The sequence below is a fragment of the Callospermophilus lateralis genome, chromosome 11 (assembly GCF_048772815.1).
Source record: "Callospermophilus lateralis isolate mCalLat2 chromosome 11, mCalLat2.hap1, whole genome shotgun sequence".
In the NCBI taxonomy this organism is placed as follows: domain Eukaryota; kingdom Metazoa; phylum Chordata; class Mammalia; order Rodentia; family Sciuridae; genus Callospermophilus; species Callospermophilus lateralis.
This window is the reverse complement of record NC_135315.1, coordinates 12,187,149-12,201,113: the sequence shown is the minus strand read 5'-3', so window position 1 is coordinate 12,201,113 and position 13,965 is coordinate 12,187,149. Positions and strand designations below refer to the sequence as shown.

The 13,965-nt window shown below is 40.9% G+C and overlaps 1 protein-coding gene across 4 annotated transcripts in view; it reads left to right on the top strand.

Annotated features, from left to right (window-relative positions):
• The window catches only part of Cep112 (centrosomal protein 112), a 472,932-nt gene that overhangs the window by 415,744 nt on the left and 43,223 nt on the right, over positions 1 to 13,965 (top strand). For all 4 annotated transcript variants that reach the window (XM_076869863.1, XM_076869862.1, XM_076869864.1 and 1 more), the window contains one exon: positions 11,021 to 11,110. In XM_076869863.1, the coding sequence (XP_076725978.1) occupies positions 11,021 to 11,110 (90 nt within the window). The remainder of the gene's footprint in view (positions 1 to 11,020; positions 11,111 to 13,965) is intronic.

Below are 13,965 nucleotides of genomic sequence, written 5' to 3'. Positions count from 1 at the left end.
AAACTGCTCCTTTCCTCTGTTTTTGTTTGTTTTTGTTTTTTGTTCTTGTTTGTTTGTTTTGTTTTGGTTGGATTTTTTTTTTTCTTTTTTGTATTGGAAATTGAACCCAGGGGCACTTAATCACTGAACCACATCACCAACCATTTGTTATATTTTATTTACGGACAGAATCTTACTGAGTTGCTTAGGGACTCACTAAGTTTCTGAGACTGGCCTTGAACTCGTGATTCTCCTGCCTCAGCCTCCTAAACTGCTGGAATTACAGGTGTGGGCCACCGCATCTGGCATCCTGTCCTCTGTTTCACACCATGGATTTACCCACGTCTTGCCAAGGTTCCGTGAAGAGCCCCAGTGAGCTTCACTGCCACCATTCCCCACATTGCCACACCAGTGTTCTTCCAGTATTGTACATCTCCCTCCCTAGGCCCTCCAGTGGTTCCCTGTTATTACAGGTTGAAGTCTAGAGTCCTGGGGCCCACGAGGTCCTTCTGTGTCACACAGCATGCCTTTTCTGACTTCAGAGGCTGTCCCTGCACAGCCTCCTGGTCCTCTGTGACTGGCTGCATCACCCTCTCACCTCTGCTCCTGGCAAACAGTCTCCAGCTCACACATTACCTCCTCCGTGAAGTTTCTCTGTCCAGGCCTTCCTCAGCATGTATGACTTCCCCTGGGCTCAGGCCCAGTGCTTGGTAAGGCTCTCTGTAGTGCCGTTTATACGCAGTATAATTATGGCTTTATGAGCTTTCCAAGTGTTAGATAAAATGCTTTTTGAGAATAACAGCACAATGCCTGGCACATGCTATATACTCAGATTATAGAGATGCTTTTTATTGATTTATGAAATTGATTAACTATTCAAAGGGGACTGTGTAAAGAGGAGAGAGAGAACTATACCTGGGCAATATCCACAACTAGAAGGAAAAAGAGAGGAGGCAGTGGCACAGAAATGAGACACAGGAGGCATGTGGGGAAAGGGAGAGCAGCATTGTTTTGTGGTGTGGAAGGAGAGGTTTCAGCAAGGTCCAGTACAATAAAGACATCCACGAGAATAAAGATGTGGGGAAAGTTGCTGGATTGGCAATAGAAGGATCTCGGCTGACCTCGCAGAGAACAAGCTTCAAAAAGTATTGGAAACCAAAAATCAAGGTGCAGATGAGGGAAGAGTTAGCCCGCCAATGGGGAGAAATATGAGGAACAGAGCAGTCACTTGAGAATTGTAGCCACCTAACAAAAGAAACAAGCAAACAAAAGGTATGTGGCCAACTAAGTATAAAAGAGCATCAGGGTTGAAGGGACCATCATCAGGGTCTTGTCCATTGTCCCATACAACAGATGGTAGGGGGGAGACCAGTCTCTGGAAGAGAGCAGCAGGCAAAGAAGGGCCTGCCAGTGTGTCGATCCCAAGGGGACCCAGCAAAGGGACAGCCATGATGGACCCTGGGAATTTGGAAAAAGTACACTACTAGCTGTGTTAACTTGAGAAAATCAAAAGGGACCCCACTTCTGACACTGGGTAAAGCAGTTACTTTTATCTAGGGACAGAGTAAGAGGAAATGTAGCTAAGGTGGAAAAAAATCTGAAAAATTTTAGTGGGAATTCCTTAACTGTTTGAAAGGAAAGGCAACTTGATCTTTATATAATTGGTTAGTGTTACCAGTAAATACCTATTACCATAGTGTAAATATCACTTTACCAAGCATTTCAGAGATCACTTTAAAAAATATTGGGGGGGGGGGTATGCCTATGAAGCTCATAGTCTACAATGAGGAAAAAAGTCAGATGAAGTCACAGTAGTAAGAGATGTGTAAATATGTTATAACGTAGGAGACACAGGACTTAATAGGAAATAGGAATTTTCTCCAGTCTGGAAGAAATGAATCCTGACTTCAGTTTTAATAGAGGAGAAATCCACGGTTCTGTTGGAGGAGTTTGCAGTGATTCTGCAGGCTCAAGGGATCACAGGTATGAGTGATTAGCCTTTTAAGAAAATCAAAATTTAAATGAATGATTTACAAGTCCTCTCTTTCCTGGGCTTGTGCAGAAGAGCGTGGTCTATAGGACAGCAGTTTACACCCTATTCTGCAGAGACTGAACTCAGGTTGGAGGGGCTGTCGCACTAGCCAGATGAGGAAATTGCTCTAGGATCCTGAGCACTCCTGGCTGTGGTTCTTGATCCCGAATTTCTACCACCCGATAAGAACCTGTTCACAAGTGAAACGTCTGAAGCGACGGGGTGGGGAACGTGCTCAGAATTTCCTGAGTAGAAACTGACTAGCTACTTAAGGAGGAGGGTAAAGTCAATGGCCTTCAGTGACAATGGAAACATCAAGGAGGTGCGTGAGGAGAGTCCAGCTTCCTCAGATCATCAAAGTCTTGAAATAACATGATTTCTTTTCCTGGAACCTCTCTTAAGACCAGGAAACACTAACTTTTGAAAGAAAACTGCATTTTTAGGACTTTAAAAGGAAATCCTTTAGGAATTTTAAAGGACTGAAAATAGATAAGAGAAGGAAGAAAATAGAGAAATCGAAAACTTTCTTATCCTTGTGTTTTTTATATCGGTCATAATATTTTTGCCTTGAATGTTGAACCATGTTCAAGTGCAGTTTCTCATGCATGTATCTTATTCTAACAACTGTTGAAAGCTTTCACCTGAAAGGAATGTCGCTTCATGTGAAAAGTAGCATATGTATTGGGTTAAAATCCCCAAAGGGCTCCTTTTCTTCACACCAATATCACAAGAGATTGAATTGTGAGAAGTATTTTTTAAAGGTACTTGTTTGGAATACAGGAAAAAAAATTAAACACTGAATATAAGCCATAAGGAAAAAATTACACAATTCGACAGTGGCCTCCAGAGTGACTGTGCCTCTGGTTGCTTTATGTCCTCATCAGACCAGTGTGACTGACTGTGGGACCACTAACAAAAGGGTTGGGGGTCTGGGGTTGTGGTTCAGCGGCAGAGTGCGTGCCTCACACGTGTGAGGCACTGTGTTCAATCCTCAGCACCACATAAAAATAAATCAACAAAATAAAGGTATTTGTCCATCTACAACTAAAAAAAAAATTTAAACAAATAAAGGGGGGTTGGGCTTTTGGTTTGGTTTTGTAATGGTTTGTTATTCATCCTGGGTGGGTCTGAATGAAGAATCACCTTAAAAGAAATCTTGAGTAGCACTTCAACATCAAAGATTTCTTACTTTGTTAATTAGCTTTAGCCTATGTCAAAATAATAATAAAACAGGAGTATAGCGGCCTCTGCAAATAGCCAGTGAGGCCCCAGTAAAAGTGTCACTCTCTTCCCTTGTGTCATCTTCAGCTGTCCCCGATTTACATCCCCTTGTGGGAATGACAGGGCTTGTTCTCTTTGCTTTCTCACAGTTATTTAAGATCTGATTTAAAAAATAAAGACTATAAATCTAACTTGGAAAGAAAGTTGCAATTTTATTGCTTTTATTTTACCTTAGCTTTCAGTTAGCAGTACTAGAAAGCAAACCATTTATCATTTGTATGTCAATTTACATGTCAAAGAAAACTTACTCATTGGAAATATCAGCATCACGGATAGACTAGAGTCACTCTGCTTCAACACACATGGGAGTTACTACAAAGAAGATTCAGGGTTAAAAGAGAGTAACTCTGATTTCAATTTTATGATTAGCTGTCACTTCTGTTTGATGGATCAGCCAACCAATGGACCATAGGTTAATGTCAAGATTTTATAATATTAACAGATTTTTATGACAAATTTTAAAATCATCATACATGTTTTAAATGGAAAATAGACAGTTGCCATTAAAAAAAAAAAAGCTAAACCTTGAATTTTACTCTATGTAGATTTTTACCCCAATAAAAATATGAATAAGCCTTCCTTTTCTAGTTATCTTCTCCTTCAGTCAAAGTATGAACACCCAACTCCCTGCTTTCTTCACTTTCTATCCAGAATGTGCGTGGGAGAGTCCTCCCCATCCCATCCCTCCTACCCATTGTTTATTGACGAGTGAATCATCTGTTTCTTCAAAGACATTAAATTCAATCCTCACGAAAGGAAGTCTATGGTGACTTCATCATTTTTAAAAGACAGAAAGCCTAAAAAAAAAAAAGTTGTTTTTTTTTTTTAACTTTTTTTATGGAAACTCAAACACACACATGTAGGGAGAAGAGTCAGAAGAACTCCAGATCCCATCACCCAGCTGTAGTGTCCAGCCCTGGCCAGGGGGACTCCATTTTGGCAGCATCTTCATTCTACTCTGCTTTTGATTCCTGTTCAATTGCTCAGCTCCTGGCTCTTGTAGCTGATGAGGCCCCCTGCAGCTCACCCAGTGAGGCTCCAAGACTCCCCTGCTACATAGCCACAGACTAGCCAGAGCCTCAAAATCCATGACTTGGCCAACCCCCGTTTTATATTTCTGTAGGGCAGAGCTTTAATTCACATTCTTTTTGCTTCATATGGTTTAACTTCATATGGTTAAATAATAGAATATTCTTAACATTCCAAGTCCCCTTCCCAGACAAGTGGACAAATCTACATGAGAGAACCAAGGAGAGGATCCACTTACCTCTGCCCCTTTTGTAGACTGGGCCCAGAAAAGTATGCCCATAGGCCTCATGAAAACTGTGGAAAGGCCAGGAGCAAGCATTTTGCCAAGAGTTAGCAACACAGAATAAGGAAGATTGTCAAACACCCTAGATTTCAAGTCGGTGGGAAGTAATTGGAAAGCTCTTTAAAAGGCAAGAGGTGTGACATACAGTATGTAAGAGTATGTGCCTCCTCTGCTGTGGAACCAGAACAGCTCATCCAGGAGAAGGTGACTGACTGCTAATGACTGACTGACTTGTAGGTGGAGTTTTCCAATTCCACATAACTGAGATTTTGATAAGGATGGAAAAGAGCTTGAAACTGTATTCTCTGATGAGAACCTGCAGCACGATATTCTTAGCTATGAGCAGAAGACACTTTACTTGCTTAGACAGCCCTCTGGGAAGGGGGCAGCAAAGTCAGCTCTCAGGTGATGCAGAGGGCAGCCAGAGGCAAGGTCAGGATTCTAGAAAGGCTTCTGGTCCTACTGGAAACCAAGTTTCAAAGCCCCCTGTGAAACGCCTTGTTGTACACTGAGAACATTGCCATTGTCTTTTTATTTTTTTAAGTTAGATATGGCCCTTGTTTTTTCCTTTATTTTTATTTATTTTTATGTGTGCTGAGGAGTGAACCCAGGGCAAGTAAGTGCTCTACCACTAAGCCACAACCTCAGCCCGCCGTTGTCTTTCTTATCATTGAAATAGTACTTCTGCCAATGAAGTTTCCCTTTAGTAAATGACTTTTTAACTACTTTATAATTAAAATGAACTTTTGTTTCATTTATTCATCATTAAAAGGCATGTATCTGCCATCACTTTATGTTCATTTAAATAGCAAAGAAATACAGGAGAAAACTTGGGTTGTGATAAAACTACACAAAATGTCTTATTGCCGTGGTTTTATGAGTTAGGGAGTGGCTTGCTTTGAGTTATGTAAACAGATTTTAGAAAACGGCCTTGACTATTACACTCTTTTTTGTTCTTTCAAGGCAACAGAAAAGTTCTAGGACTGTCACAGGTGCCATTCAAGAGGCACATTATCGACCAACTTATTTTCCTCACCCTAAAGAGCCCATTAGCATGTAAAATCCTTCACACTTTAGTTTTCTCTAATTATTTTCCTATTTTAAGTAAATCAAATTATCTTGTAACAACCTCCTCTTTAAAGAGTGTGGTCTACTCTCATTGTTCTTGTAAAGCTTATTTAGTCATTTATATTTTTCTTCTGAAAAGTGTCATTCTTTGTTCCCACCAACACATAGTACTCAAAGTCAAGAACCATGAAGCTCTCCAGCAAGTTGACTTCGATGGTATTTACAGGCTGGTTTAATTGGGAAGAAGGAGTTCTCTTTTCAGTAATGATGCCACTTAACACAGCAGAGCTACGAGAATCAACAGTTTAACTCTCCTAGTTGGGTTTTGTTTTATATTTTTGACCTAGGATTGGGCATTTCACTCAGTTATATTGTGCCTTTCTCAGGGATAACCTAAAAGTTGTGTGTGTATGTGTGTGTGTGTGTGTGTGTGTGTGTGTGTATAAAATGTCAAATTTGGAGGTTTTTAAAATAAAGAAGACACACTTAAAAAAAAGTTCTCTCCAGTTTTGTTTACTGAAAAATCATGGTTATTTTCACACAGTCCTTATGTCAATTTCTGAGGTTGGAACTAACAGCAATTTTAATAATAAATTTTATAGTGTATCTTAATAGTAATTTTTTTAGAATATAAAAACAGAAACAGTGGCTGATATAAGCTATCATTTTCCTTTCATGTAGTACACTTTACCTTTTTTGAAAATGGAATATTATTTGGTTACTTTTCAGTTTTTTAAGCTGACTTTTTAATAGATAATAAAAGTAATTTCTATATATAACTAATTTCTCTGATTAACCTTGAATGGATAATATTTTATATTTTTAACTATAAGCAAATTTTAAGTGCTACTTTTGTGAAAAACAAATGTAATTTGAATCCTATCTTGATAATACTGATAAAATATGGTAAACCCAGTAGTCTCTTAATGTACAGAGTGTTGGGCTGGGGCTGTAGCTCAATGGTAGAGCACCTGCCTCACAAACGTGATTTTAAAAACATACACACACAGAGTGTGGAGAAGGGCTCAGGCCTGATGTTGTTACCCTATCCTCTTTGAAATTTTCTTTTAGCTAGATTTTGCTCGTACTCACTTCCCAGTCACCTCCCACCCATCTCGATTCCCAGCAGCTCCCTTCACAGCACCTTCTCCTCCCCTGCCTGCTGTTAAGTGTGGGTGTCCCAAAGGGCGGGTGTCAGGCCCTCTGCTCATTTTGCTTACTTCTTAAGGAAGCATCCCACGTGCACCTGTGAGAGCCCTCTGCCCTGTTCAGACCTTTGCCATGCCACGGCTGGACAGGTCCTCAGGGCACTTCAGTCTGCTCAGCAGAACCCACAGACTGTAAACTAGAAGCAACACACATTTATTTCTTACAGTTCTGGATACTTCAACTTCCAAGATGGGTCAGTGGCAGATTTGGCATCTGGTGAGGGCTGGGTTCCTGGTTCACAGGTGGCTGTTTTTGCTCTGTCCCCACATGGTAGAAGAGGCCAGGGACCTCTCCTGGGCCTGTTTTCTAAGGGCACTAGTCCCATTCATGAGGGCTCTGCCTCCCAAAGGGCTCACCTCCTAATGCCAACTACCTTGGGCGTCAGGATTTCAACATATAGATCCTGGGGATGTAAATATTCAGACCACAGCAGTGGTCCGCCTTGAAGTCCTGCAGTGCCTTAACCCTAACAAACACAGTGCTGCCCCGCCATTTCTGATGTGCTCTATATTCTCACTTCCCTCTGGTCTTTTAGGATAAAGCCTCATGGTAAAGAAAGAGTCCCTCTTTCCGCTGATCCCCGGGTAAAGATTCTACTGCCTCTGTCCACTTCTCTGTCCACGTTGCCCTTGCTTAAGGCCTCTTTATATTTGCCCTCTCTTTTGCAGCAGCCTGATTTTTTAATCCTGTGACTTGGCTGGACAGAATTAATTCTTCAAAATTCAAGGGAAAAACACAATTGGATGTGAAGAGACCAAATGCTGCTATAGAACAAGGGGGAATTAGCTGCCGGCTTTGGCACTTGGGAGGTGACAATGAGGTCAGGCTCAATAGAGCCAAGAGGGCCAGAGGCAGGTATGATGGGGGGCTGGGAAAATGGGAGTAGACACTGAACGCAGGCACTCTTAGGGGACTGCAGTGAAAAAGAAGGGAGACAGCTCGGGGTAGGGGAGGGAGAGGCGCTGATCCTTTACTTTTTGTGTGTGAAATTTAAAAAACAAAGTTTCTTTAAAAAGTATTTTTTTATTGTAGAAGAAACCAGATAACATTGTTACAAATAGTAATTATCATGTGTGTCTATATACAGGTAAAGGGAACATGTGTTTGTATATTCTGTATTTCGAGACACGTCCTAACCTTCAGTTACATGTACCGAATTAAGGACAACTGGAAGCTCTGACTGAAGGACATGTCCTCAGGGAGTAGAGTTCAATTATTAAAGAGTCCCTTCCACAAGCAGGAATTGAGTCACAGGCATCACGTGGATGTGGCACCAGGCCTGGCAGAGATGGCGAGGAGAGAGCCTTGAGAGAGCCAGCCGCACACAGACATGAAGTAATTCTCAACACCAGGTAGTTAAAGCCCAGAGGAGTCCTCACTTGGCTCTGGCATAGGTCAGAGGGATGAGGCCACTGAACAGAGTAGGTGGGACAGGGCTTCTAGACAAAGAAAAAAGAGGTACAGAATGAGATCGGGACAGCAGGAAGGTGCCCAGACATATTGAATTTGAAGTCAGAGGAAGGTTAAAATCCCAGTTCAGTGCCTTCCTCCTGGCCACACCTGGATTGGAGCAAGCTGCACAACCACACTGAGCCTCAGTGGACTCCTCTCTCATGCAGCTGAAATAATACCTGCACGACAGGGTCAGAGTGAGGGTAAAAGTAAAACCCACCCATCTCCTGTTGTTACTGAGAGTGACAACAGCATCGCGCCACACGCTGGCACACTGAGGCTTCAGCCAGGTCCTTAGTGGTGCAATGGGTGGTGCTGGAGAGTGGCTTTGGCGTTTCAGTGGGGAATAGCATGATCAGATTTAGGTTTAAGAAGATCACTCTGTCAGCAGTGTGAGGGTGGATTAGAGAGCAGGAAGGAGCAGGGGCAGAGAAGCAGATGCATGAATATTCTTCCCAGTGCAGTAATCATTACTCTCCTAATTATGCCAGAAAAGAAGCTAAAATGTATTTACTGGTGGCTATCAAAAGTAAAAGAATGCTGCCTGAACAACAAGCACAGGGACAATTGTACTCAGCCTTTTGGAAACAGACCATAGTAAAGGAATTAGAGACAATTAAGGAGTTTGAGAGATTTCCAAGCTCATTTTTTGACTTAGTCAAACTGTAGATTTATAATCAAGTTTTATATCAAAAAGACCCTAAAACACTTGAGCTCATTCTCAAACCATCTCAATTTTTAAATTAGAACTTCTTAGCCTGAGGTCTATCCATGCATGGGCTTCAAGCAATCTGTGTACTCCCTAAAAATCAGAGAAAAAATGATAAGCATATATTTTCCTCCATTTTGGGGAACCGACCACATAGCTTCCATCAAATGCTCAGAGGGCTCTAGAATGCCATGATGGTGAGGCCCACTGTCTGTGTATGTACATAGAGGAGACTGGCCTTGCGTTGAAGGGGCTTTTCATGGACACCCTGACATTCTGTCTGAACTTTGGGCTTTTCCACCCAGGGTCTCACTTGCATGCGTAATAGGCCTTTCAGACATACACACCAGGCGGAGCCGCAGTGCTTCTCCCACCTGCCCCATCTCTGTAAGTGCTAACTGCACTCTTCTAACTACTCAGGCCAATTCCTTGGGGCCCTCTTTTTTTTTATGCTTTGCATCTACTTCCTTGGGGCTACCATTTCTATCCTCAAAATATATCTGGAATCCAACTCTTCCCACACCCTCCATCTAATTCCCTTTCCAGTGGATTGCAGTGGCCTCTGACCTGCCTCCCTGCTCTGCCTCCTCCCTTTCTAGTCTACAAAGCAACGCCTACCCACAGCCCTGCAGGAGCTTCCCATGTGCCTCTGAGCAAAACCCAAAGTCCTTAACTGACCTATGACATACCATGTGACTGGGTGACTTGAGGCCTCTCATGTCCCTGATCTTATCGCCCCATCTTCTCACTGGCTTCTGTGGCTTCCTCACGGTCTTGATGCAGCTGATTCTGCTACCTGGAAGGCTGTCCTGTAGACGCCTGTGTGGCTTGTCCTCTGTCCTCCTTCAGGACTGTGCTCAGTTGTGCCTTCTTGGGTCATCTGTTTAAAACTGCAGCACCCCTTCCCCACCGGACGCTGGGATATCCCCTTTCTCTGCTTTGGTCTCCCTCTGCACTTATCACCAACTGTATTGTACTTACTGTTTGCATGTTAACCTGCCGTGTTATGATGTAAGCATTATGGACGGGGTGATTTTTGGGGGTCTGTTTCAGAGCTACATCTGTAGCACCTATTGCAATGTCGACATAAAGCAGGGACTCGGTAATATTGACTATGTGAATTTTACTTTGAGGATGTATTCGACATCTTTGTGTTGTCATCCTCTGTGCTGCTCACTGGAACTCTCCATGGGTTATTTCTATTATTACATGGGACTATTTGAATGGATCCTGTTTCTTTTCTAGTTATCTTTTTACTTAAAATGGCAATTGATACAAGGATAATTATTGATTTTTGTGACTTCTAAGTTCCCTATATTAACCTGAATTCTCTTTCCAACAATTACTTGACAACTGAGAGTTCATACCTGTCCAGTCATTGTACTTTCTTCAAATGCCACACTATTCTCTCTAACTTCATAAAGAAATTCCTTTAAGTTTACAATAATTTAACCATTTGATAATTTTGAGAAATGCTATGTTGATCAGGTATTATGATTCCTCTCTATTTCAATACCTTTCAGAGTATAAGTACACTTGCAGGTGTACTGGAAGGGCTATTTTATTTTATTATTTTGAGCAGTACTGGAGATCAAACTCAGGGTCTCACACATGCTAGACAAGTGTTTTGTTACTGAACCATATCCCCAGCCCCTGGGAGGGCTATTTTAATTAGAAATAGCTTGATGCTTTATTACATGGTTGTGGTTCTATGCTGAGAATATGAGTTATTTTTATAATGTGAATTGACATCTGCTAATTTGTTTTCTAAGTTTGGAATTTTTTGTACTAGGTATTCTTAACACAGAACGCATCTGGGCTTAACACACAATAGCCTTATTTTGTGTGTCTGAACTATATGGAACAACATAATAAACTAGAGATCTAAGGCTTTTTTAATGCCAGTTCATGTGGCAAGACTATTTTTTCCAAGTAAGCTAATTTTTAACATTGCTGTGTTTGTTTTACACCATTTCAGGTTTTACAAGATGAACTAGAAAACCGCTCTAATCAGGTGCGATGTGCAGAGAAAAAGTTACAGCACAGAGAACTCGAGTCACAAGAACAGGTATGCCCTCCTGCCCCCTTCGGCTTGTTTGTTTGTCTACTTTCTCTGGGTCAAGGGGCTCCTGTATCCCCCATGCCAGTCAGGGTTCTTTACAAGTAACAGAACACCTCTGTGGTTGGCACCGACATCATAGGAATGGAAGACTTTGCAGAACAAGAAGTCCCGAGGGAGGGCAGGCTGTGGCTCTACCTCCTGTGCTGGTCTCACTGTTAAAGTGATTCCAAGATAGCCCAGGAGTACCCGGCATCTTGCCCAGATCTGTACTATCCAGAGGCAGAAAGGAATGGACAATTTCTGGGGTCTCCTCCTGAAAAGTAAGGAAATCTTTCCTAGCACCTGGTCTCTCACCTCACTTCATATCTCATTGGCCAGAGCAGGTCCCATGCTCAGCCTGGCATGCCCAATCCTTTGCAGGAGGACCAAGAGGACCAAACTTAGCCTAGACCAATTAGGATCCACCTGCTAGTGATGGAATTAGGCAAGAAAGGAAAACCAGAAAAAAAGAAGAGGGGAAATGGATGTAGTTATACAGCCAATGGGTCTACAGTGTCATTGTTTTTTAAATAAATGGATGTTATCTTACTTAGAAGCATAAATATGTTTTCTTTTGAACTTAAGATTTCCCCTCTTTCTTCCCATTCTGTTTATCAAGCATAAACCAGAATAATCTGGCCATGACAGTAGCTAATGACTTATTTTATTTTCGACTGACATGATTATTTTCACCCAACTCTCCTGGATATAATGGATTATATTAAGTGCTAATTTTGACAATTTAAAGTAAAAAGCTCGAAATGTATCAATAGAGACTATGAATCTTGATGAGACCTTTTATAAATGTGTTGTCCTTGGCCTTTCAGTGTAGCATTGCTAACCTACTTCAAAGTGCCACTGAGCCATTATGTACGGAATTTTCCATAGATACTGCCAAACATCTATATTTTGGTTGTTATATGGTAAAATTCATATAAGAATATTAAGTTAGGTCATTTTGACTTGGGGGAAAAGGTAAGAGATGTTTACAAATAGGATCCCATGATAGGGGATGGTACCAAATGGCAGAATTAAGCACCTGAGAGATGCTGAGTATTAATACTTACTAAATAATTCAGTTTGCAGATATTTTCTCCTGCTCCAAACTTTGTCTTTTCATTTTTTAAACAGGCTCATATTCCAAAAATTTTTAATTTTGATGGAATTTATCAGATTTTCCTGGTATGGTTCACTTCTTGGTATCAAGTCAAAGAACTTTGGTCAAAGTCCTATAGTCCAGACTTTCTCCTTTTTCCTAAAAGTTTTATAGTATTGTGATTTACTTTAATTGTATGATACATTGTGAGTGAGTTTTTGTGTAAAGATGTGAGGCTTTAAAAAAAAAAAAAACCTTAGTTGAGGGGCTGGGGCTGGGGCTCAGCAGCAGAGCACTTTGCCTAGCATGCATAAGGCACTGGGTTCAATCCTCAGCACCACATAAAAATAAAAAAATAAAGGCATTCTGTCCATCTACAACTTTTAAAAAAATTTTTAAAAAAACTTAATTGACTTGACTTCCTACTCTCTAATGTACACCCTGTGTAATATAAATGTGTATGTGATTTGTTTGAATACATATAGGCATATAGACATATATGTATAATGTAGTATTTATGTCATACAAGTCAGTAGGAAGACAAAATGAAAATACTGGGATAAAAAATTATACTTTATCAAATGCCTGTAAGATGACAGACACTAAAAAAGAAACATCACACGTTAGCTCATTGAATGCTCACAATATTTTATAGATGACATACTAAAACCCAGAGTAGTTGCTTAACTCACCCAAGACCACACAGCTAGGAAGAAATACTGAAGATTTATCAGACCCAAGTTTATCTGAATTTCAAATCTTTGCTCCTTTCATGACAATTTTGAAACTATAATAGTAACAAAACAAAAGTGGGTGGCAGTGATAGTGAAAGTGAGTTTATTAAAGCTGTCAGGAAAACAAACATTGTTCTAAATGCCTGCAACAGCAGCAAATGCCACTGACCTTCCTTGGGCAAAGAGAAGCAAGGGCAAAGGAAAGGGAGCCTAGCAGACCGGCTGCCCATAAAGCCGCCTCCTCAGATGGGAGTGCGGTGGTGTCAGGTCAAAGCAGCCTGGGTCTAATGGTCACTTGAGGTCAGCTGAGCACCGTTCTCTGTGAAGGACACTTGTGACTACAAGGAGAAAAGACCAGCTTCTTCAAAGCAGGAGAGGGTGCTCCCTGGAGGACGGGGGCTTCTCCGGCAGCGGTAAAATATGACTTAAGGTAAAACTTTGTTAACATCACTTTAATTCATGGCAAAACTTCACACAGAAAATTCCATAATATATTGAGAGTAGGGAAATTAAGAAATCCCAAATGAACAATAGGGAAGGATTCAGGAACTACTTTCAGTCTTTTTTTATTGACTTCTTTTTGATCATCAAAGTTGCTTTCATCTTTGTAGTGACAATAGCTTTTTAGAATATTTCTTACACTAATTCCTGATATCTTCTAGAAGACTATAGTTTACCAAAGAAATGTCAGGAAATACCCATGGGTAAAGCTGAATATTTCATAATCTTTGCAACTATGAGATGTTGGGTTCTTTCCACAAGGTCCTAGGGTGTAGCTAGAAAAGAAATGCCAGTTGTTTCAACAAAACTAAGCAGCAAATAATAGGCATCTAATAAATACTATTTGTCCATAGTGAATTTAATATTTTATTTTGCCTAAATTTGATCCATGTTCCCCTTTCAATTTGTGACACTAATAGCAGTAGTAAAAAATAATTAGAGCTATTGTCATGGACACTTTTTAGGGTCTACTTATATATGAAGTTACTTAG